The following is a 21,742-nucleotide window of genomic DNA, read 5'->3' as shown; positions in this document are numbered from 1 at the left end:
GAGTGCTGCATCAGATGACCTGGCCTCCACAATCACCCGACCTCAACCCAATTGAGATGGTTTGGGATGAGTTGAACCGCAGAGTGAAGGAAAAGCAGCCAACAAGTGCTCAGCATATGTGGGAACTCCTTCAAGACTGTTGGAAAAGCATTCCAGGTGAAGCTGGTTGAGAGAATGCCAAGAGTGTACAAAGCTGTTGTCAAGGCAAAGGGTGACTACTTTTAAGAATCTACATTATTTAAAGAAGGATTTGTTTCGCACTTTTTTTTGTTTACTACATGATACCCTATGTGTTATTTTATAGTTTTGATGTCTTCACTATTAATATATAATGTAGAAAATTGTAAAAAAAAAATTAAGAAAAACCCTTGAATGAGTATATGTGTCCAAACTTTTGACTGGTACTGTATATATATTTATTTATATTCTGAAAAAGAAAACAATACTGGCGTAAATCAAAAATACAAAAAAATTGTTGAACTTGCCTTTCCTCACTATACGAACCTGGCCAAGATTTAAATGTTACATGAATGGTTTGGAAAACTCAATCACTAAATAATGGTCAAACGTTTTACTCCGATTTTAGAGTATAATCATGCAAACTCAAACTACATGCACGGCTATTTGTTTCGTGGAAGATTTTGCTTGTCTTGTTTAAAGAGTGATAGAACAAAATAACCCATAAAGATAGAAGAAGAAGAAGAAGCAGCCTCCACAGATCATGAGTGGTCTTGCTGATATAAGCACACTAACAATTTAACCCAGTGACTCAAAGCTTCAATGAAGTCTTCACTTTATAACAGTATAACTCGATGACTCAAAGATCCAATTAAGTCTTCACTTTATTCATATATATGAACTATGCACAGCATGCAGAACATTTAATTGCGAAAGATGAGAGCGATAGAGAAGAGAGAGGAGGACAGATGAATAAAGAGAGAGAAACAAAAAGAAGATACAGGGAGAAATATAGAGACAAATAGATAGAGAACAAGATAAATAGGGGGAGAGAAAGATAGAGGAATAGAGAGAATAAAAGAGTGTGAGTGCTCGAGCCAGGACTTCTGACATTATCTCCCTCCTCCATGTCACCGGGGTGTCTCCCTCATCATTAATTATTAACCCAGTACTTTGTGGTAATACATAATTCACCATCAATTATTCATGCTAATGTGTGTGTAGTTGACTTAATTGTGTTATTGATTATCAAAAGTAATTTCCTGAAAATCCTCAAGGACTCAAATTGAATCAGCCTAAATCCTGGTCTCTGTGTACTCTCTCTTCATGCGATTAAGTTTTCTCAATCTGATTGGTTTATGTCTTATTAGCCGATCTGGTGAAAGACAACACAGAAAAGAGGTTTAATATATTTTTTAAAGGCTAAATTAATAAATCAACTATCACTGATGAACCATGAATGAGCCTCTGGGTTTAAAGGCCCATCGTTTTGTAAATATACATTTTAGTGTTAATAAATAGCATGTATCATGTTTAATGGGCTATTGTAACCTGGCGATGCGTCTCGAGCGAGAGAGAGAGAGAGAGGAGGTTATGAGTGGTGTTCTCTAGTTTCTCCAGTTTTAAGGGAAACTGATGAATAATGGATAGGAGCAGATGGCCGTGGCGGTAGGCAACAGGAGAGACTACATCTTTAATTGTTTTAGAGAACATGTCACAACAGGACTAAAGTGATCCAGGGTCGGCTAACGCTAGTAATGCCACAGACGTGCTAACAGACTGCTATTAGCAAAAGCCCTGATATCAACACCACTGTTGTGTCATCATATCTGTTAGCCTACCCTGTTAGCGTAGCCAAGGGACCACAGAGCAACATTAGCTTCAACTGTGGCACTTTAACATCGATGTGAAAGCAAATACGTTGATTCATGTACACTGCCACTGTCAGTTAAACGAGACATAAATAAATCAGTAGTTAGCGTTCTCTCTGGCCGCTGGCTTAAAAACCTGAACACGGATGACCATGACTCCAGTGAAAACTATAGAAGTGTCAATATTTCACATTGTGTTTTTACATATGTTTTAAAAAAAGAGGAACATAACATGTTACATTGTCTGGTGACTTTCTGTAACACAATACCCTAATACACAGGGGAGAGCGTGTGGCCAAGATGAGAGAGAAGGGGAAATGCCTCAGATTCACATTATTAGCCAGGGTGGTAGTCTCCATCACACACAGTTTATTCAGAGTTCATGTAGAGTCCATGAGCTACGTACAGTACGTGTGCTTATAAGGGGACCGCAACGGCCCCACGATATTCAGCAATATTCACCCACAATAAATAAATCACAGTCATACAATATCTTGATAGTTGAATCCATAGAGTATGATATCTGGGTAGCCACTCCTCTCCCTGCTCCAGTAGTAATAGGACTAGGTCCATAGTTGTGCTTTAGGAGGAGTAGGTAGAGGGAGAGTAGTTGTAACAGGAGGCACATTCACACCACAGGAGTTTTAAGTCCCAGTCCTTCCGTCTGTACATCCACACTGTCTGCACGTCTGTCTCCTCTGGGCGGCGACACAGACACACTCACTTTTTCTCCAGTGGTTCCTTGGGGCAGAGGGGGTGTTTGTCAGACCCGGTACCCTGAGTCGGGGTCTTGGAGCCTGGGCTGGGAGCCTCGTCTCTGGAGCCTCTCCCCACGGCTCCAGAGACTCCCAACACTGATCCAGATACTACTCCCAGGGCAGGGCCCATCCCAGGCCTCGTCAACCCAGCACCAGACACCCCAAGCACCGACATGCCTCCTACTCCAGTCCCATGCCCGTGGCCGGCCCCCAGCAGGTTGGCTGACTGTAGCACGGCCTCGGAGTGCTCCCGGGCCTTCATCCTCAGGGCTGCCACACTGGCCGTACGGTTGCCCTGACAACCATAGGGGGGCAAGAAGGACAGGCCCATGGGGTCAGGAACACAGCATGAGCACAGACCACCTCCTGGTAAGACACACACACACACACACAGGGTCAGGATATTGTTTTACAGTAGAGTATGTCCATCATCACTACCCTCCTCCTCTAACCATCAAGTGTGTTAGTCATGTTAACTGTTAGCTGTGCTAACTTACCCTTCATTGTGGCAACATGTGACAGAGCCTGGGCATAGGTGGCTGAGTTCAGGAGGGTTCCTGGTAGACAGGAGGGGAAGAACGGACCACCAGGACCCACCGCTCGGTTTATACTAGAGGGAGAGAGAGGAGGGAGGTTAGTTTAAAATGACTTCGAGAGGAGATTATGGTTATCCTGCAACTGAAGGAAAGCGAAGAGGAGTAGGGAGGGGAAGAGGAGTGAGAGGAGGGGAAGAGGAGTGGGTTAGCATTTGTGGTGACTTAATCACATTTGGAAGGTCCGAAGTAAACAACAAGCAAATAGGGGCTGGTCTGAGACTTCAGCACAGACAGCTGTACACTCAGCACCCTGCTTTTCAGCACCACATAACAGTGGACAGCGGCTGTATTGTTACTGGCCACTGGGAGAGAGGGATTTAAGCACAGTGGACTGTTGCTAAATCAGGATCCCAAATTGGAGACATTCAGCATCACATGACAATGGACTGCTTCAACATCACTGGCCAATGGGAAAAGAAGAGGCCTAACTCTGTAGGGGAAGCCTCCCCACAAACTCTATGCTAGACTATACAGCCAACCCTGTCTTCATACACCTATGTCCTTGTCCCTGTTCTCTTACCTTTGCTGCATCTCCAAAGGTTCCTTCTGTTTCCTGCTCTGATCCACAGGAGACTGGGAGTTCAGACTCCTGGACGGAGGAGTGCCTCCCTCGTTCATCTGCTCCTTCCCTCCGTCAGGGTCTGTACTCCCTCTCTCTGTCTTTCTCCACTTGGCCCTGCGATTCTGGAACCACACCTAAACAGGAGAGGAAGTCAAAAACTCACTGTTGCGCCATGCAATCTCTCTCCCGTGTACAATCTAAAGTAGTCCAATGAATACCTGCTTTTGTGATGTATATTGATTGACATGTTACAAACCCAGACCAGCATCTTTGTAGTTATGCACACAGGAGCAGAAGGTAAGATTCAGTTGGTCAGAAAACAGACAGATTTTATGAACCATGTCTCATTACCGAAATATGGACAGGGTCTATTGTGTCTTGTCATCAAATCCATCAAAAGGATATGTCATTTTTGGATCATGATAATATCAAGATAAAGATGTCGCTGTGTGTGTGTGTGTGTGTGTGTGTGTGTGTGTGTGTGTGTCAGACCGAAGCTCTCTGCCTGAGTGACTTTGCACTGCGACTTCTCCCAAACTTCACCCACCCATAGTCTCCAGCCCGCCACATACTGCCAACTTCTATATCCTAATTGAAAGAAGGTCATTGCCTATAACAACATTTAATTGAGCAATTTTTCATTCTCATATTTTAATGACTTCCCACTGACAGTCAGGGCGCTTTAGAGAGAGAGCTGTGATGAAGTCGTTTATTCCCCTATTTAGTGATTGTTTGACAACATCAGATTCGATTAAGACTGCACTCCCACACGCATTAATCATGATGTGTGTGAATGGAATGGGGTGGAGCAACTGTGCGGGACAGAACAGTCACCATTGTGCAAAAGCCTAGGTACAAGGACGTCAACAACCAAAAAAACGAATCCCATTCAGTCAATGTACGAAAAAAGGACAACAGTTTAGTTTAGTGTCAGGACAACAATACCGCTGCTTGTTGTGATTGTGAGGCAGGCTATCTCACCCCTGCACCTTACAGCTAAAGAGTCGTGATCCCGTCTCTCTGAATGGCTGGTAATTGCTACATTAATCTCCATTTGGCACCTGCTTTAAGGAGGGGGAAACCCATTGACACGATACAATAAAGACGGGCCAACAACACTACAACAGAAAGGACATTTATTTTCTAATAATAATGTAAGTTTAATATCCCTGCATGCTGCAGCCGATTCATGTTCAGATTTAATAATAGGAATGCTGTAATCGGATTAGACCGGAATAATTTGTTTACAATCCCTAATTTACAGCTCGGGATTCCATTATCCCGCGCGCTGTCGGCTTTAAGCAATAGTAAGATGACCCAGGGGAAGCAAAGCCGAACTATTATATTTCCTACAATTAGATCTGCGCTCACAACAAAACCCAAAAGCAAATCTGGAATGCAGGAAATTACATACAGGACAAACTGAATTGAATTACAACTTGCCAAGTTTATAACCACACATATGTGGAGGGCAGGGCAGTTATAAATTGCCCCCAAAATAATAATAACAATGTAAAGGGGTGGGTGTGTGTGAGCGCGTATTTAATGCTGTTTTAACATTTGTATCAACTGCCCTCTTTAAAAGCATCCCTTTTTCTTTTGTTTTCTTCTTCTGAGCTGCGGAAATGGACGCACATGTATGATGTGTTTTTTTTAAATGTACCTTTGTTTTGAGACGCGGACAAATTAGTGAAGAACATTATCACTGGTTAATTATGAATGACCGATTAATCAACCTGATCTAATATTCACCATTATGTTGATGTTATTAAAGAGCATCGGGAGAATGACAGAGTGCCTTAATTTACCCTCCTCTCTCTGGTCAAACGTGCTCTCGGAGCCCACTGCCTCATTTCGGTGTGTGCGTGAGCGTGCGTGTTCACCTGGACACGCGCCTCCGTCAGGTTGATCTTCATGGCCAGTTCCTCGCGCGTGAAAACATCCGGGTAGTGAGTCTGCGCGAAGACAGCTTCCAAAGCTTCCAACTGAGAACGACAGAAATGTGAGATTAAGACTTTTAAAGTGATGTGAGTTTATTATTCACGACACTACACACAATGGTATATTTATGTGTGTGTGTTGGTTTTCGAACGAAATATACAAAAGATTCCTGTTTTGGTAAGTGCCCTAGCCTACTTTCAGAAGCGATAGGCCTATATATTGGCCTGTGAATAGCGTAACTAGGCAACAAAATGCTATTAACTAGAATAAGTGCAAGTAATACGGAAGTGATAGGCTACATTTTATTATTACGGCGGAAATAATGAGAAGCATCATTATAATAATCGTTAATAATAATCAACAATATTATGGAAATATGTGGCCTACATTTGTATAAACTAGCTAGACTAATGCATGGTTTTGCTCACATAAGATTAAATTCGTTATAACCAATGTACAGAGTGATATTTTTAAGCAGTCCAGAGTTTTATAATTGATTGCTACCTGTTGTAGAGTAAATGTTGTCCTATTTCTACGTTGTTTTCTCCGCAGAAAGCCGTCATCAAAATCACCTGCTGAGGCATGGTTGGCAAACCCGTTGGTGTTCACTGAAAACATAAATCATCGAAGAAATGTTTCAATAAAAACACTTGTTTAGAGAAATAAATTGAATACATTTGTGTTTGTTTTCAGTCTAAACCTGACATAGAAACACTTTGCAACGAACACATCGAAATGAAAGGATCAAGCAGGAGTTCATTTTTTCGGATGTCAGTAAATAGGATGGCCCATTGAAACGGACTATAATCTGCTTGTATATTCCTCTTATTAGAGCCATGAAACATTGATGTCCCGGTCTGAGAGGCATGACACCCAACATCTGTGGCCGCAGACGGGACAACACACCCGCCTCAGCCCCGGGGCTAACACACACACACACACACACACACACACTTTAAACTAGGGTGGGCTCATAAAACAAACAAAAATACGCTATTAAAACATGCTTTTTCAAAAACAAGTATAATCTTAAAAGGCAAGCAAAAACTCGCGACAACCGCTTAAAACATTTACGGAACATGCAGTAATATATTTATATATATATAAATACTATATAACTGTTAACTTGATATATCAAGTTAACAGTTGTGTAGTATTTTACACGAAATGATGCTAACACATAAATACACACATACTTTATTTACCACAATTAAAAAAGTGGATACAAATATGTTAATCAGATGTTTACAGTTTTCATGAGTCATAACCCTTAAACCACTCTTCTTACAGGGAATTCCGAGGTAGCGTCAAGCTGCAAATATTTGAACTCAATTGCAAGGAAATAGAAGTTATAGGATGTAGCCTACATTTATTATTTCCAAATCAAAACTGTCAACACATTCTAGCCCATCTATGGAGAAGCGGTCCCAAAAGTTGCAGTATTAGGCTATGGTCTACTTACACGTATTAGTCCGACAGCATTCTCCATCCAGCTGAGGGGGACAATGAAAGTAAAACATGATGGTTTTATGGGCTTTGTTTATCTATGGAGCTGTGTACGAAAGCCCGATGTCACTGAGAAATCTGAAAAGAAATCAAATAATTTCAGTCGCAAATCAGAGAATAACGAGTCAAGATGTGTCCAAGCGGTCTGCATCAATATTTGACAGTGGAACGGGCCAAAATACAACCATTGTAAGCCTAAACAGTGTAATTATTACAATGTTCATATTAATGACAAAATAGAAGAAAAAAACTCCGCAAAACTCCCTACTCTTCCCCCGAAATTAACGAACAATAAGTAGTTTGCGTAACAAAACAAATTACTAGGCTATAAAACACTGGAATAAAACATGAAATAGCATGCAATGTGCTCACACCAAAGTTATTAGCGGAGATGAATCCTCAACAAAATTGTCCATAAGGATGGGACAGGGTAGCGCTCACCAAATGTTATAAAGAGACACATCAGAAATAATGCTTAGATGTCTCTTGCAAAAAAATGTAATAAATTATAGTAAATTGTATGAAACATGTAGCCTGTCTATGATAGAATATTCCATCTGTCTGTCATACCTGCTGTGTATTTGTCTTGTGCTGGTCCAGGGCGCGAGGAGGAGAGGATGCTGAGGACGCGAAGAGTTTCCTGTATGTCTGAGGGACCGGCAAATCCACTTTAACAGTCACTATCTCTCTCTACAACCTCTCTTACTCACTCCCCTCTTTCCCCCACACCATCCCTATCTGAGTGTATCTACTCTGCCTTTCTCTCTCTCTGGGAGTGTCCAGATGTCTTCGGCGAGTTGAGGCTTTCAGCTCTTGCTGCCTTTAGAATCTCACGCTTAATTGGTTCTAATCGGATTACCGCGGCTTTGTCTTCTCACTGTGAGTGGGACCTCTTTCCCTCCCTCACTCTCTCTCTCTCCGTGTGTGTGAGAGAAACATCAACTCTCCCAGGTATCTGAGAATTCAAATATTTTCCCCTGCAGATTATTCCGCTGTTATGTCAGTGGTTATTCCCTGACCATAAACACACACACACACACACACACACACACACACTTTATTTGGTTGCTTCTATATTAAAAATCTAAGATGACTTCTGTTGGGTTTGAGATTGACTGCCAGGCCGTTAATTGCTCCTTAGGTGGGTTACCGGGTCCACTTTACAACGGGCTGCGCATATCATAACATTCACAATGGCCAGAATTTTGATTTTCTTCACAGCAAGGGGTCCCACGATTTATATCGCTTCCACGGATAAACGATATACCACGGGACCATTTCAATTAGTTTTAAAGCGCATCTGGGACATCACAGCACAGACGCTGGAGTCTCCACGGAGAGACGAAATGAGGCTCCAAACTGCACCTGAAATTTGAAAGAGGAGGGTGGGATTGGATCAACGCACATAAGGTGGAGAAGCCGGTCTAATGGCAGGTAATTGGGTCTGTAATATCGTTACAGTCGGGTAATGGGCAGTTACGGCCCATGCGCTATTAAGTGCATCCCCTGTGTGCAGCATTTATTATATTAAAAGGGGGAATAATAATGATATTTTGGTTATTAAATGCATGTAATTAATTTATGCACTGCTGAAAATAAAGTTGTTATTACGACTTTCGACTAAAGGGAAGGAGAAAATTGAAATCAAGTGTATTACTCTTAGAATTGTTTTTTCTAATAGTATAGAGATATTTAATCTATGTGTGTGTGTGTGTGTGTGTGTGTGTGTGTGTGTGTGTGTCAGTAACGACCCTCTTTATCATGTGAAGTCTGTCAGTGTAAACTGCAGCTTTCTCCCAGTCACTCACTTACAGTAGGACTCAAACACAACAATAGCGTTATCTGGCAAAGAGTACGCTATTTAGCCCCTCTGAACATCATTTGCGAACTGAGTGCCAAACGATTTTACATGTAGAATCGCGTGGAAAAAATGTCGGCAGTCAGATGTCAAGGCCTACAGCAAGCAGGTGGTGCCTAAAACACAGCGTGCTAGATGATTGGCGGCTGAAGAATGCTAGAACCACGTTCATTGTGATGTGCCAAGGATACTGTGAGTTTCCCTGCGTTTAAGCCCTTGTTTTACATGCCCAGACTCAGATGAACTCCTGGATACCATTTTAATGTCTCCGGACATTGAACATCTGGACATCTGAAGGAAACTAGTGGTAGTTCTGGGAGCCAATGCTAACTAGCATTAGGGCAAAGACTGGAAGACTATTCCACGTTGTTGTTAACTTGTTCTAGAACCCAAGAGCAAAAAAGTAGACTATCAGAAAATAATTGACTAACTTCATATGAATTTATGGTCATGAATAGAACATATTTCAATCAGAATGGTTATTAGCATAACCCTCACTCTCAAAAATAGAAACACAACAATTTCAAACATTATACTGGGTTAGTTCATATAGGGAAATCAGTCAGTATCTGGTGTGAACACCATTAGCCTCATGCAGCGCAACACACCTTCACATAGGGTTGATCAGCTTGTTGATTGTTGATTAATGGCACTTCAATGGGACTCAGGATCTCACCACAGTAGCACTTTGTATTCAAATTGACATTGATAAAATGCAACTGTGTTCGTTGTCCGCAGCTTATGCCTGCCCATACCATAAACCCACCGCCACCATGGGGAACTCTGTTCAAGGATTACCGCAGACAACATTGGCATCAGCAAACCGCTTGCCCACACAACACCATACTCACTGTCTGTCATCTGCCTGGTACAGTTGAAACCGGGATTCATCCGTGAAGAGCACACTTCTCCACGAGCACGCACTTGAGCTTCCCTTTCTGGTTACACGTTACCCGTGGTCTGCGGGTGTGAGTCCAGTACTGCCAAATTCTCTAAAATGACATTGAAGCGGCTTATGGTAGAGAAATACACATTCAATTCTCTGGCAACAGCTCTGGTGGACATTCCTGCAGCCAGCATGCCAATTGCATGCTCCCGCAAAACTTGACATCTATTGCATTGTGTTGTGTAACAAATGTTGTGATCTGCAGTTTAGAGTGACCTTTTATTGTAATCAGCACAAGGTACCCCTGTGTAATGATCATGCTGTTTAATCAGCGTCTTAAAATGCCAAACCTGTCAGAGGGATGGATTATCTTGGCAAAGGAGAAATGCTCAGTAACAGGGATGTAATCAAATTTGAGCACCAAATTTGAGAGAAATAAGCTATTTGTGCGTATGAAAAACTTCTGGGGTCTTTTATTTCAGTTCATGAAACATTGGACCAACACTTTACATGTTGCATTTATGTTTTTGTTCAGCATAGTTGCGCAGGTCTACTTATTGTTTTTGGAATTGGGCCATAGGTTTTTGCCGAGCTTCATTTGGTACACAGGAAAAGCTATGCTCCAAAAGAAAATCCTAAAGTAAAGTATAATAGTGCATGCTTTTAATTATTTGAGCTCAAAAGAACTAAAGCGGTCAATCTGATTCCATTTTGGACAAATCAATACATTTCTCCCATGTATGCCGACACGGGAAAAAAAAAGCTGTGTGTAGTGTTTCTACCGTTGATAGTCAAATGCACTGTTCATAATAACTAATATAGGTTAATAGTGATTGGGTAAAGTCATTGCTCAGCGGTTGTAAAAGGCAGGTGTGATTTAAGGAAGCCCCTGTGAGCTGCTACTGCTCATGAGTGTCGTAGAAAGGGGGATGAATTGATTTGAAAAGAAAAGCTATTTTGAAAGATAAATTATGAATAAATATTTTCAAAACAGTATAAGTATGTGGTTGGAATTATACAATTAGAAAAAAATAGGGATCTCCATAGACTTAGAAACAAATAAATACACTATTCACTAGATTTCATGGATGATTTATTCCTTCATTATGAAATGCAGTCATGTTGTCTGTCTATAAAAGCTGGCATCTACACATTTCTATCTATCTACACAACTGACAGATACAGCAATCTGGACTCGGGTGTAGACAAAACAGAGTAAATGTAAATCCGGGACACTGCAATTGCTATGATATGTTATGTTTCGTATTGGTATGTATTAATTTGTGGATGTCCATCTTCCATTTCATATGGTATGTTATGAATTACAATTCGTAGGATGTATTAAAGTTGCTAATTAGCTAAAATGCTAAAGTTGTCCGTGATAATATTAGAACACGCAACCTTTGGGCTGCTATTTTTTGTGTTACACGCTCACCCATCTTTAGTTTTGGCCTTAATTAACCTTCTGTTTTATGTAACCATACCAAACAAAACTAAATCACACTAATTTGCTTGTCCCGGATTTACGTTTACTATGTTACGTCTAGCCTATGAGACCATGCTGGGTATAGAGCACAGGCGGCCAGTGGCACCTTAATTGGGGAGGACGGGCTCATACTAATGGCTGGAACTGAATCAACGGAATGGTATCAAGCACATCAAAAACATGGTTTCCATGTGGTTGACACCATTCCACTCACTCCATTCTGGCCATTATTATGAGCCGTCCTCCCCTCAGCAGCTTCTTGTGGTATTGAGGTAGATCAGATTTGATTACGATGTCAGTTATTACAATGTCATAATATTTCACCACAATCTCCCCTTGGTTTTAGAAAATCAAGTTGTTCAACAGCCTTAAAAAACAGGAAAAATCAAGTCGTTACATCTTGGGTCGATACAAGAGAAGATAGTATCGGAGAGCATTTCAATTGACCTCCCCCTTGATACTCCCAAGGAAATGTATGAATGAACGCATCAACTTTTGTTTCAATATTCATTCTTCCAAGAGCAGCACAAATATTCATTTTGGAATATTTCAAAATCCGACAACATAGCAATGTATAATACCACAAATATCCATTGTATTACTAATATACACTGAGTGTACAAAACATTTGGGACACCTGCTCTTTCCATGACAGACTGATCAAGTGAAAGCAATGATCCCTTATTCATGTCACCTGTTAAATCCACTTCAAATCAATGTAGATGAATGGGAGGAAACAGGTTACAAAAATGTTTAAGCCTCAAGACAATTGTGACATGGATTGTGTGTGTGCCATTCAGAGGGTGAATGGGCAAGACAAAATATTGAAGTGCTTTTGAACGCGGTATGTTAGTAGGTGCCGGGAGCACCAGCAACGCTGCTGGGTTGTTTATGCTCAACAGTTTCCTGTGTGTATCAAGAATGGTCCACCACCCAAAGGACATCCAGCCAATGGCAGGCCAGTGGTCTAAAATGGGTCACAGATGAAAGAGGACAAAGAAGGTTGACACGAATTGTGCAGAGCAACAGACGGGCGGGAAACAGTTAGTCAACTGACAGTCCAGTACAACATTGGATCCCAAAGACCAATAAAATAATGCACAACTCGTCGTACATTGATACAAATTGGGTAGAACATCCGACGACCTTATAGAGTTGCGGCTGCAGTGGGTTCAGGAACAAAAACACTGGATACTGGAGAATTGGAAAACATTGCATGGTCTGATGAATCCGGTTCCTGCCATTTAATGCTGATGGGAGGACTAGGGTATGGAGAAAACAACGAGTACATGCATCCATTATGCCACGTGTCAACATTGCACACAATGGGCCCATTGGTAAAAGTGGAGCAACATTTCAGGACATCTGAATCAGGTTTATCCATTTTCAAATAGATTTTTTTTTAGCACGATAATGCCCCATGCCACAAGGATAGGATTGCATCCCTGTGGAATGCTTGACACCTTGTAGAGTCCATGTCCCGACGAATTGAGGCTGTTGAGGGAAAAAGGATGTGCAACTCAATATTAGGAAGGTGTTCCAAATGTTTTGTACACTCCATGTATATTGTATTTTTCCTTAGAGTCAATCTCTGACTACTATCCTTCAAACAGCACTAAGCATGACATCACTTTCCTATGGTAATGAAGAAACCTAAATGAAAGCACGCATTTCTTAACATTGCAAGGTGGATGGATACTCATTCAAAAGATATGACATTTTATTCAATGTCGATTTTTATTGTGCTTCAAATGCAAGAAAGAATTTATGGAATATTTGTTAAATGTTTACATTATTTTAAGGCTACTTGAAAAATACAATGTTCAGACTGGTATGTTGACAATATTGGTCTTACAGTGAAAAAAACATTATTTGTGCCAATTGAGCTGAGCAACGCGTTTAATACAGAGTGCTGGTGAGTCCTTACTCCACCCATTCCATTCACTGCAATGCAATTCACAGCATATGAGTTACAATATGGGTCTCACAGTGAAAAAAGTAGGGTCTGTAGAATCTGTATGGTATAATTTCATGGGCATTGAATAATACGGAGCGTTGCTGGCCTTTTACTACACCCATTCCATAGGACACAATGCACATCGGCAGTCTTTTTTACCCCTCTAAGCCAATATGTAATTTATAGGCCAACAGTGTATTGCGTTGGGACTGTTGGAATGGGTGGAGTAAAAGTGCTGGCTGGGTATGTAGACTCAGTCCCCCCAAGAAATAAAACCCTATTTAGATTCTACAGACCATATTGAGTAATCCCTACCCCACTTTTACGGTGGCATTTTATTTCTTCTCTATAAGCCAATATGTAACTCATTTGCTGTGTATTGCATTGCAGTGAATGGAGTGGGTGGAGTAAGGACTCACCAGCACTCTGTATTAAACTCATTGCTCAGCTCAATAGACCAATTTAAGTTGTGTAGACGACTAATCCAATTACATATACTTGTATTTTACTAAAAGTGTATTTCTTTACGTATAGCTTTCAACATACCAGTGTTGGTGTAAACTTTCTAAAGAAATGCTGGTATAAATACACTACATGGCCAAAAGTATGCTGGTCAAACATCTCATTCCAAAATCATGGTCATTAATATGGAGTTGATCCCACCTTTGCTGCTACAACAGCCTCCACTCTTCTGGAAAGGCTTTCCGCTAGATGTTGGAACATTGCTGCAGGAACTTGCTTCCATTCAGACACAAGAGCATTAGTGAGGTCGTGCACTGATGTTGGGTGATTAGGCCTGGCTCGTGGTCGTCGTTCCAATTCATCCAAAAGGTGTTCGATGGGGTTGAGGTCAGGGCTCTGTGCAGGCCAGGCAAGTTCTTCCACACTGATCTCAACAAACCATTTCTGAATGGACTTCGCTTTGTGCACAGGGGCAGCCAAGAAGAACGTGTTCAAACATTCATTCATTCCTTGTGCTGTTGAACTACTAAATGCAAAGTCAATTGTATCGGTACATGTACTTATCTATCGAGTGCAGTTGGGACAGTGCTCGTTTGTGAGTGAATTAATTAATGTCTTCCATGTTGTTAGTGTATGCAACATGATGGACTGACTGGTTTAAATGTGTATGATGTGAGAATGTATGTGATTATTTTAATGAAGGTGATACCAAAGAAAAATGTCCATCCTGGATGGACTATAAAGTTTTATTCTATTCTATTGTCATGCTGAAACAGGAACGGGCTTTCCCCAAACTGTTGCCACAAAGTAAAAAGCACAGAATCTTCTATGTCATTGCATGCTGTAGCATTACGATTTCCCTTCACTGGAACTAAGGGGCCTAGCCTGAACCATGAAAAACAGCCCCAAACCATTATTCCTCCTTCAGAAAACTTTACAGCTGGCACTATATGCATCCGGGCAGGTGGCGTTCTCAGCAAAGTCGCCTCTTCACTGTTGACGTTGAGACTGGTGTTTTGCGGGTACTATTTAATGAAGCTTCCAGTTGAGGACTTGTGAGGCATCGGTTGCTCAAACTAGACACTAATGTACTTGTCCTCTTGCAGTTGTGCACCGGGGCCTCCCACTCGTTCTATTCTAGTTAGAGCCAGTTTGCACTGTTCTGTGAAGGGAGTAGTACACAGCGTTGTACGAGATCTTCAGTTTCTTGGCAATTTCTCCCATGGAATAGCCTTCATTTCTCAGAACAAGAAGAGACTGACGAGTTTCAGAAGAAAGGTCTTTGTTTCTGGCCTGTAATCAAACCCACAAATGCTGATGTTCCAGATACTCAACTAGTCTAAAGGAGGCCAGTTTTATTGCTTCTTTAAATCAGAACAACAGTTTTCAACTGGGCTAACATAATTGCAAAAAGGTTTTCTAATGATCAATTAGCCTTTTAAAATGTCAAACTTGGATTAGCTAACGCAACGGGCCATTGGAACACAGGAGTGATGGTTTCTGATAATGGGCCTATGTAGATATTCCATAAAATAAATCAGCCGTTTCCAGCAACAATTGTAATTACACTGTATTTCTGTATTATTTTAATGTACAAAAAAATGTTGCTTTTCTTTCAAAAACAAGGACATTTCTAAGTGACCCCAAATTTTTTAACGGTAGTGTAAGTGTTCGTGAGATATATTAGCATGTAGCCCAAACTGTTCAGACGCTACAGACAGAAGTTGGCAGATCATCTGTACCGACTTCAAACGAGTCCCAAGACGCTTGTGGGGGTCGTAGAGCACAACATTGTGTTCGTGAGAGTTTCATCTATCCATATAGGGGTAACAGTTTGTAGGGCGTTCAGACGCTACAGACATTTTCGTGAGAAGACTGATATTTTGGAATGTCTCATGGTCTGACAAACACAGCTCTAGCTCTGCCACCTTTCACCGCAGATGCGGAAGTGCGACATCGGCGGATTAAGACGTGAAAATCGTCTCTATGGGGTTAAAAATAAAAGTACGTCAAATGATCAAGACATTTTCTTAAAAGGTGGTTGCAATGCCGTGAAAAACCGTTGTACTGCATATTCCCCAAGTTTAACGTGTCTTTGTAGGGGGACTCTTATTTTGAATTAAAAACATCTGCATAATTTCCTGCTGCCACAATAACAGTATTCGATTTCTAGCTACAATGTCAGTTACATGTAAAATGTCTGAATTCAAGTAGATCCCAGGTATAAACAAATAAATATGACATTTTCATTAATAGCACCCCCCCAACCCAACTACTACAGTAACTCAGGTCCCCTTCTCCCTCTTTTTCCTATCTCCTCGCCATCAGTCAAAATTATTTTTTTTTTAGCCTCAAGTTCCTCTCCATCAACCCAGACTTCTCCTCCTCTGCCTCACCCTCACTACAAGTAGTCAGATGTGAGTCTCCTCTCCCCTTCTCCTTACTCCCATTATCTGTAGTCAGGTTTAAGTCTCCACGTCCCCTCCTGCCCCTTTGCCCTGTGGAAGTTACAGATGTTTCGGAGTAGTTCTCTGAAGACAGGGGTCTGGGTGTGGGTCAGTCTGGGGGTGAAGTGGTCCAGGACCTCCTTGGTGCTGGCCTGTCCATCCACAGCTCCCTGGAATGCCACAAAGTTTCTCAGCTCCACCAGGAGTTCATCGTGTTCCGTAGGGGGGGCAGGAGGGCCTGAGGGGATACGGGCACCCCCCTCTTCCTCTTCTCCTTCATCCCCTTCTCTCTGGGGCAGGCTGAGGTGGTTCCTAGCTTTCATGCAGGCCAGTAGAGTGGAGGAAGAGAGGGGGGCCGTAGTAGAGGAAGAGCCTCCCACCTCTACCCCTTCTCCACTGAAGTGACCCCCCGGGATGGGTTTCCTAGCGATGGTTTTCTTGATGATGGCAGCGTCCTACACAGATAAAGCAGACATACCGGGTTACAACAGAGAACAGAATAATGAAGAACATGGAGAACAGAGAATATCTGACTATATGTTTCAGCAGGGTCATGTTCATTAGGCACCCAACAGAGGTAAACAGACCGAAACATGGAGTGACTACCAGGACGTGTCCAATAAGAAACACACATTTCCATTTCCATCTGCAGGTTCCATCAAGTTGAATTTAAGACTTTTTAAAGACCTGTTCAATGCCAATTGAAATGCAATTTAATACCAATTGAGGTCTACGTGTGCTACAAACCTGCTAATATTCCCATATTTCTTCACACCGTCACTAATAAAAAACAATGTGTAGGCTAACCATCTTCTGATGGCATTCACAGTGCTTTAATAAAGATGTGCAATAGACTACTGAGATGGTATTCAAATAGCTTTTTTCATCTAGGCAGGAATGCATGACTCAAGATATTTTGATGTGCACTGCAACCTAATCCTGTGATTGTAATGCATTTTAGGTTGACAATTAGTCCATTGTCATATTTTACAGTTAAAATAGGTCTCTATTTTTTGTTCAATAGAGATTAATTTTCCTACATCTTTACGTGCACTAAAATCACAGATGAATATATTTGGTGTTAATTCACCTGGGTAAGTGGAAAATAAAAAACACATTAGCTAGATCACTACCTCGAAGTATAATTTTCACTGGAAGTAACCATGTTTTAATCTAACAGTAAAGTAATGATTAATTCCCCCCCAAAAAACGTCGCTGTCATAGCCTAATACCCAGTGAGGCCAATGCGCTCGCAGAGGCCGATGAGCTCGCAATGGACAATGCTAATTTTGCGTGCTCCGTATCGCAGATCCATATCTCGGTTGTAAAATAGACAGCTGAGAAATAAAAAAACAATATACCTGCACAAAGCTGAGAACATCCTCTCTTCAACTGTGATGAGTATTACCAGGGCCTTAAACAAACTTTTTTTCTATACCAGCCACTGTGGTTGGTAGATAAAAAAAATCTCGCAGCAACTTTGATTTGTTTTTGGCATAATTACACAAAGATACACAAAAAATGATGAGCATGCTTAGTAATGTTTCTAAAACAAGACATTATTAGTAAGAAATAATGTGGTATATTGCTTGATTTAATATAATATTCTGTGACCTGAGTCACAGAATCTGACAAAACACTTTAGCTGCCCCTTTAAGGTAACCTTGGTAACAGGGCTGCTGGAGTCATCACATGTTCCCGTGAGAACGTCACTAGTTGAGGCCAACAATGTCTCTTTTTGCTAGCAGCGAGAGCAAACTCAAACATCGAAAAGCAACCTAGCTTGTGAACAAAACAATGTAAATTGCCAAGAAACACGAGGACAAAGTCTCACTTTAGTAGACTTCAGAGTACATTAGACCAACTTTTATGCCTGTGCCCAATAATTCTAAAAACAAATCTTTCAGTGCTCACAGCCCCCCAGACAGGCAGAGTTGCTGTTGCAAGGTGGGATAGCTATAACCTTAGGATTCAGATTTCTTTGTGTATTAGTAGATATGAAACAAAATGGCAGAAATACTTTGAAAACAGCTACTGCAGCATTTATTTTGCTATAAAATCACAACACACACTTTAAAAAAAATTAAACACTCACACTGTAGAGCCCGGAGAGTTACCACACGCCAACGTGGCTGGTGAATTAGACATTATTACCCACCAATACCAAAATCTACCTGCATTTGTCAGGTGGCGGGTGTTAATTTTATGCCCTGAATATTACACAGGATTGCTGTGTTTTTCTTATAGCTAGAATCAGAACACTTTTTTTTTCTCCAAAATAAGTGCAGTGGAAAAGGAAGTTAAAAGTGGCTCGCTCATTATCACTGCAGCAGGTCCTGGCGAAACAGGAACATGGGCAGACACTTTCATTAGAGGAATTATGAAGACAATGCACTATACTGTTTATTTTGCTGTGGTGGCAACAATAAGCAGCTGCACAACATTGCGGAAACACAGTCGTCTCCGGTTGAATTTTTTAAGACCATTGAAAACTGACATTAAGACATTTTAAAGGCCTTTCATTTAGCTAAACTAATTTAAAAAAATACATTTTAAGGATCAGCAGACACCCTGTGAAAAACATTTTATTTTGTGTGCCCTTATACAAATATGTTGTCTACCTCAGTGGTGTTGAGGTGTGTAGTTACCTTGCATTTGTCCTGAGCTGGGACAACTGTAGTAGGAGGAGCAGATAGCAAAGGATTTTTCTTCTGACCAAACCTCTTCCTGTAGACACACAACCACCCACACACATATTCAAACTACAATACCCATAATCCTCCACTCAATGTGGAAGTCTACAGTGATAGCCTGTGTGTGCGTGTACCTGGCTGGAGCTGGGGCAGGTTGGTTGTAGGGCAGTCTACAGTGTTGTCTGGAGACCTTCAGAGCTTTCAAAGCGTCTTTAGCTACTCTGTTAGCTTCAGCTTCCACCAGGACAAAGTCTGGGTTAGACGCCTCCATGATGGAGTCATGCTGCATCACACTGTGGATACCTAGAGAGGAGAGACCGAGAGAAGAAGGTTAAAGATGCACTGTGTAGCTTTACTTTACCCTGTGATTGTAGGACAAAATCATTAACACAAATTGTGGTTTAAACACCACAAACAAAAAAACACACACACAAAAACAGTTTGGTTCATGTTAGTTCATCTTCTACAGTTTAAACGAAGAGCTTCACCTTCAGTCCAACAAAACTTCACCTGGCAAATAATGCCTCATGTGCAGAGGTACAAAATTTCTTGAAACGCGTAAAGGAAAGTACGATAACACTTTATAATAACTTTCCTGAATAAGCATTAAAGCGACATAACTACCAACAAAAATATATTTCATTACTTGTAAACATGTATTAACATAAAAACATACCCGACTTCTTGAAGAGTTTGGCCAGTACATAGTCGTCGCTCTGTCTCTGGTCCTGTTTCTCTGGCTGCTCCTCACGCTCCTCTTGTCCTTTGTAGCTCCTCTTCTTCACCAGGTAAGAGATGCGATGACCCTCGACCTTGGCCTGTTTCTGATTCCCGTGTTTGTTTTTAGGTCCTTCTACTGTCGAGTCACAGTGCTTCCTCTTCTCCCGGTGTTTGTAGGGACTGGGGCCGGGTCCTTGAGACTCTCTGTGTTTGTGTGGACTGTGTTTGTCTCGTTGTTTCTGTGTGCTGGGACTGACAGAGTTAGTGTGTGAATGTTTGTGTGGGTTTGGGCTGGTCACGGGTGAGTCTCTGTGTTTGTGGGTCAGAATGGAGTTTTGGTCTCTGTCTGGGTCTGTGAGTATATGAGCATTGCTTCCCTCCTCCCTAGAATGCTGTGTGTCACATTCTGTCTGGGACTGTCCAATAGGAATATCTGCCTCGCCCTGGTTGGCTTCCTCGCTGTCCGTCAGCCTGTTGTTCTTATTGAGAGAGATGTTACTGCGAAGGGGGGTGGTCCTGTCTCCAGGCTGGGGCGATGGGGAAGGGATGGCTCCACCTCCAGTGGAGCTAACATTGTGATTGGTTACAGAGTGTCTATGGTTAGACCTTGGTCTGACTGGCTTCTTAGGAGCTTGGACATCAGAACCCGTGCCTACACAATGAGTGGAAATAAAAATGAGTGGAAATAAAAACAAACACAAAACCAATAGGAATAGACAGGCGGAACCACGTGTGTGTGTGTGTACCTGCAAATATAGCACTGGTCTCAGTGCCCTGCGTCCCGTCAGGGTTAGATAAGGTAAACAGCTCGTAGATGTCGTTGGACTTGAAGAAGCGTCGCTGTTTGGGGTCCTTCAGAATGCGGTTGGTCAGGAAGTGTTTGAAGATTTGCCTGAAGGGAAAAACACCAGAGGTGAATATTAACACAGTCTCTCCCTGGTGGTGTTGGGAGGAGAATCTAAATAGTTCAGTTTATCATAGGTGAAGAGCTACTTGAAACGTGGACACAGTAAAAGGTCCAGAAGCCCTGTGGTCGGTCAGCTGTTTGTTCACCCGCACACACAATTGCTAATAACCTATCCGCAATCGCCCGACTATATGTGACAAAGTGAAAATCTGAAGCCCCGACCCTAACCCGATAATATAGAAAATGCGCTGTAGGCTACAGTCAGATGGTGGGATGATTTTGAGACAGGTTACTGCTTATAATTTCCAACTTTTTGGTAGGCTATTTGGGAGTCAAAATGTTGCCAACATTTGGTGTATAATTTTACTGCAAGAAATGCTTCATTCTGCAGGAGTTAATATGCGAGAGGTTATAGATCAACAGTTAGTGTCCAGATTTCAGTGTCCATTTAACCCGTCTGAATAGTAAGCTACAGTTCCCCTTGACGTGCCATAGGCCTATTTGACAACCTGTCTTGTGACTGTGGAATTTGTATAGTGCTCTCACAACGACACACATAACATAGCTGGCACTGCTATCAATATATATTTTTTAACCACTTCACCAAATCTTTCCCAAACATGACTTTTCTGGCCCTCGCTTCTCTTTAACTTCAACTCTCCATTTAACATAAATTGTTACATTGATGCATTAAACTCAGACATGGTTCTTTCTGCCTAAATTTTCCCAGCAAGTGTTCTATGCCACTAGGGGCTCTAAAACTACTCTTATACGACCAACAAGCACGCTTACAAGACACTCCCTTGGCCTCCCTTCGCAAGAAGTGCCCGTGACACACTCAGTGGAGAAGTGGTCCAATGAAGCAGAGGCTACATTTTACGGGACAAGAAATGTGTTTCGGGACTTTGCCAACATCGCAAGTTTCACCACCCCGTCACCGGCTTCATCAGAAAGTGCACCGATGACGTTGCACCGTTGTCCCTACAGTAAAGGTCAGATGTTCTCCCAACCAAAGGCCCTGGGTTAACACTGAGACACATGTTCAACTAAAGGACAGAGTCACACTACACATAGGGCTATTGCAGCCAACGTAGTTAACCGTGAGGCTAAGGAAGTAGCCACGGTCACATGACG

The 21,742-nt window shown here is 41.8% G+C and overlaps 2 protein-coding genes across 4 annotated transcripts in view; both read right to left on the bottom strand.

Annotated features, from left to right (window-relative positions):
- Positions 1–378: 378 nt before the first annotated feature.
- Positions 379–8,013, bottom strand: drgx (dorsal root ganglia homeobox). Its single transcript, XM_021606368.2, has 7 exons — positions 7,763–8,013; positions 7,149–7,270; positions 6,191–6,294; positions 5,629–5,730; positions 3,704–3,879; positions 3,085–3,197; positions 379–2,953 (listed from the first exon to the last, which is right to left on the bottom strand). The coding sequence occupies exons 2-7, from the start codon at positions 7,204–7,206 to the stop codon at positions 2,550–2,552; spliced, it is 957 nt and encodes a 318-aa protein (XP_021462043.1). The 5' UTR covers positions 7,207–7,270; positions 7,763–8,013; the 3' UTR covers positions 379–2,549.
- A 7,391-nt stretch (positions 8,014–15,404) lies between these two features.
- Positions 15,405–21,742, bottom strand: part of ercc6 (excision repair cross-complementation group 6) — a 53,120-nt gene continuing 46,782 nt past the window's right edge. For all 3 annotated transcript variants that reach the window (XM_021606358.2, XM_036981155.1, XM_021606349.2), the window contains exons 20-24: positions 20,448–20,593; positions 19,658–20,353; positions 19,116–19,284; positions 18,937–19,015; positions 15,405–16,743 (exon numbers count right to left, since the gene is read on the bottom strand). In XM_021606358.2, coding sequence (XP_021462033.2) covers positions 16,291–16,743; positions 18,937–19,015; positions 19,116–19,284; positions 19,658–20,353; positions 20,448–20,593 — 1,543 coding nt within the window. In that variant the 3' untranslated portion in view covers positions 15,405–16,290. The remainder of the gene's footprint in view (positions 16,744–18,936; positions 19,016–19,115; positions 19,285–19,657; positions 20,354–20,447; positions 20,594–21,742) is intronic.

The sequence above is a fragment of the Oncorhynchus mykiss genome, chromosome 1, assembly GCF_013265735.2.
Source record: "Oncorhynchus mykiss isolate Arlee chromosome 1, USDA_OmykA_1.1, whole genome shotgun sequence".
Taxonomy (NCBI): Eukaryota; Metazoa; Chordata; class Actinopteri; order Salmoniformes; family Salmonidae; genus Oncorhynchus; species Oncorhynchus mykiss.
This window is presented reverse-complemented; position numbering and strand designations above follow the sequence as displayed.

Excerpts from the sequence above, each read along its gene's own strand:
- drgx (XM_021606368.2), bottom strand. The coding sequence starts at position 7,206 with ATGTTTTACTTTCATTGTCCCCCTCAGCTGGATGGAGAATGCTGTCGG. Across the intron at positions 6,295-7,148 it reads ATGCTGTCGGACTAATACGT|TGAACACCAACGGGTTTGCC; the intron begins GTAAGTAGACCA and ends TTATGTTTTCAG. Across the intron at positions 3,880-5,628 it reads TGACGGAGGCGCGTGTCCAG|GTGTGGTTCCAGAATCGCAG; the intron begins GTGAACACGCAC and ends TCTCCTGTTTAG.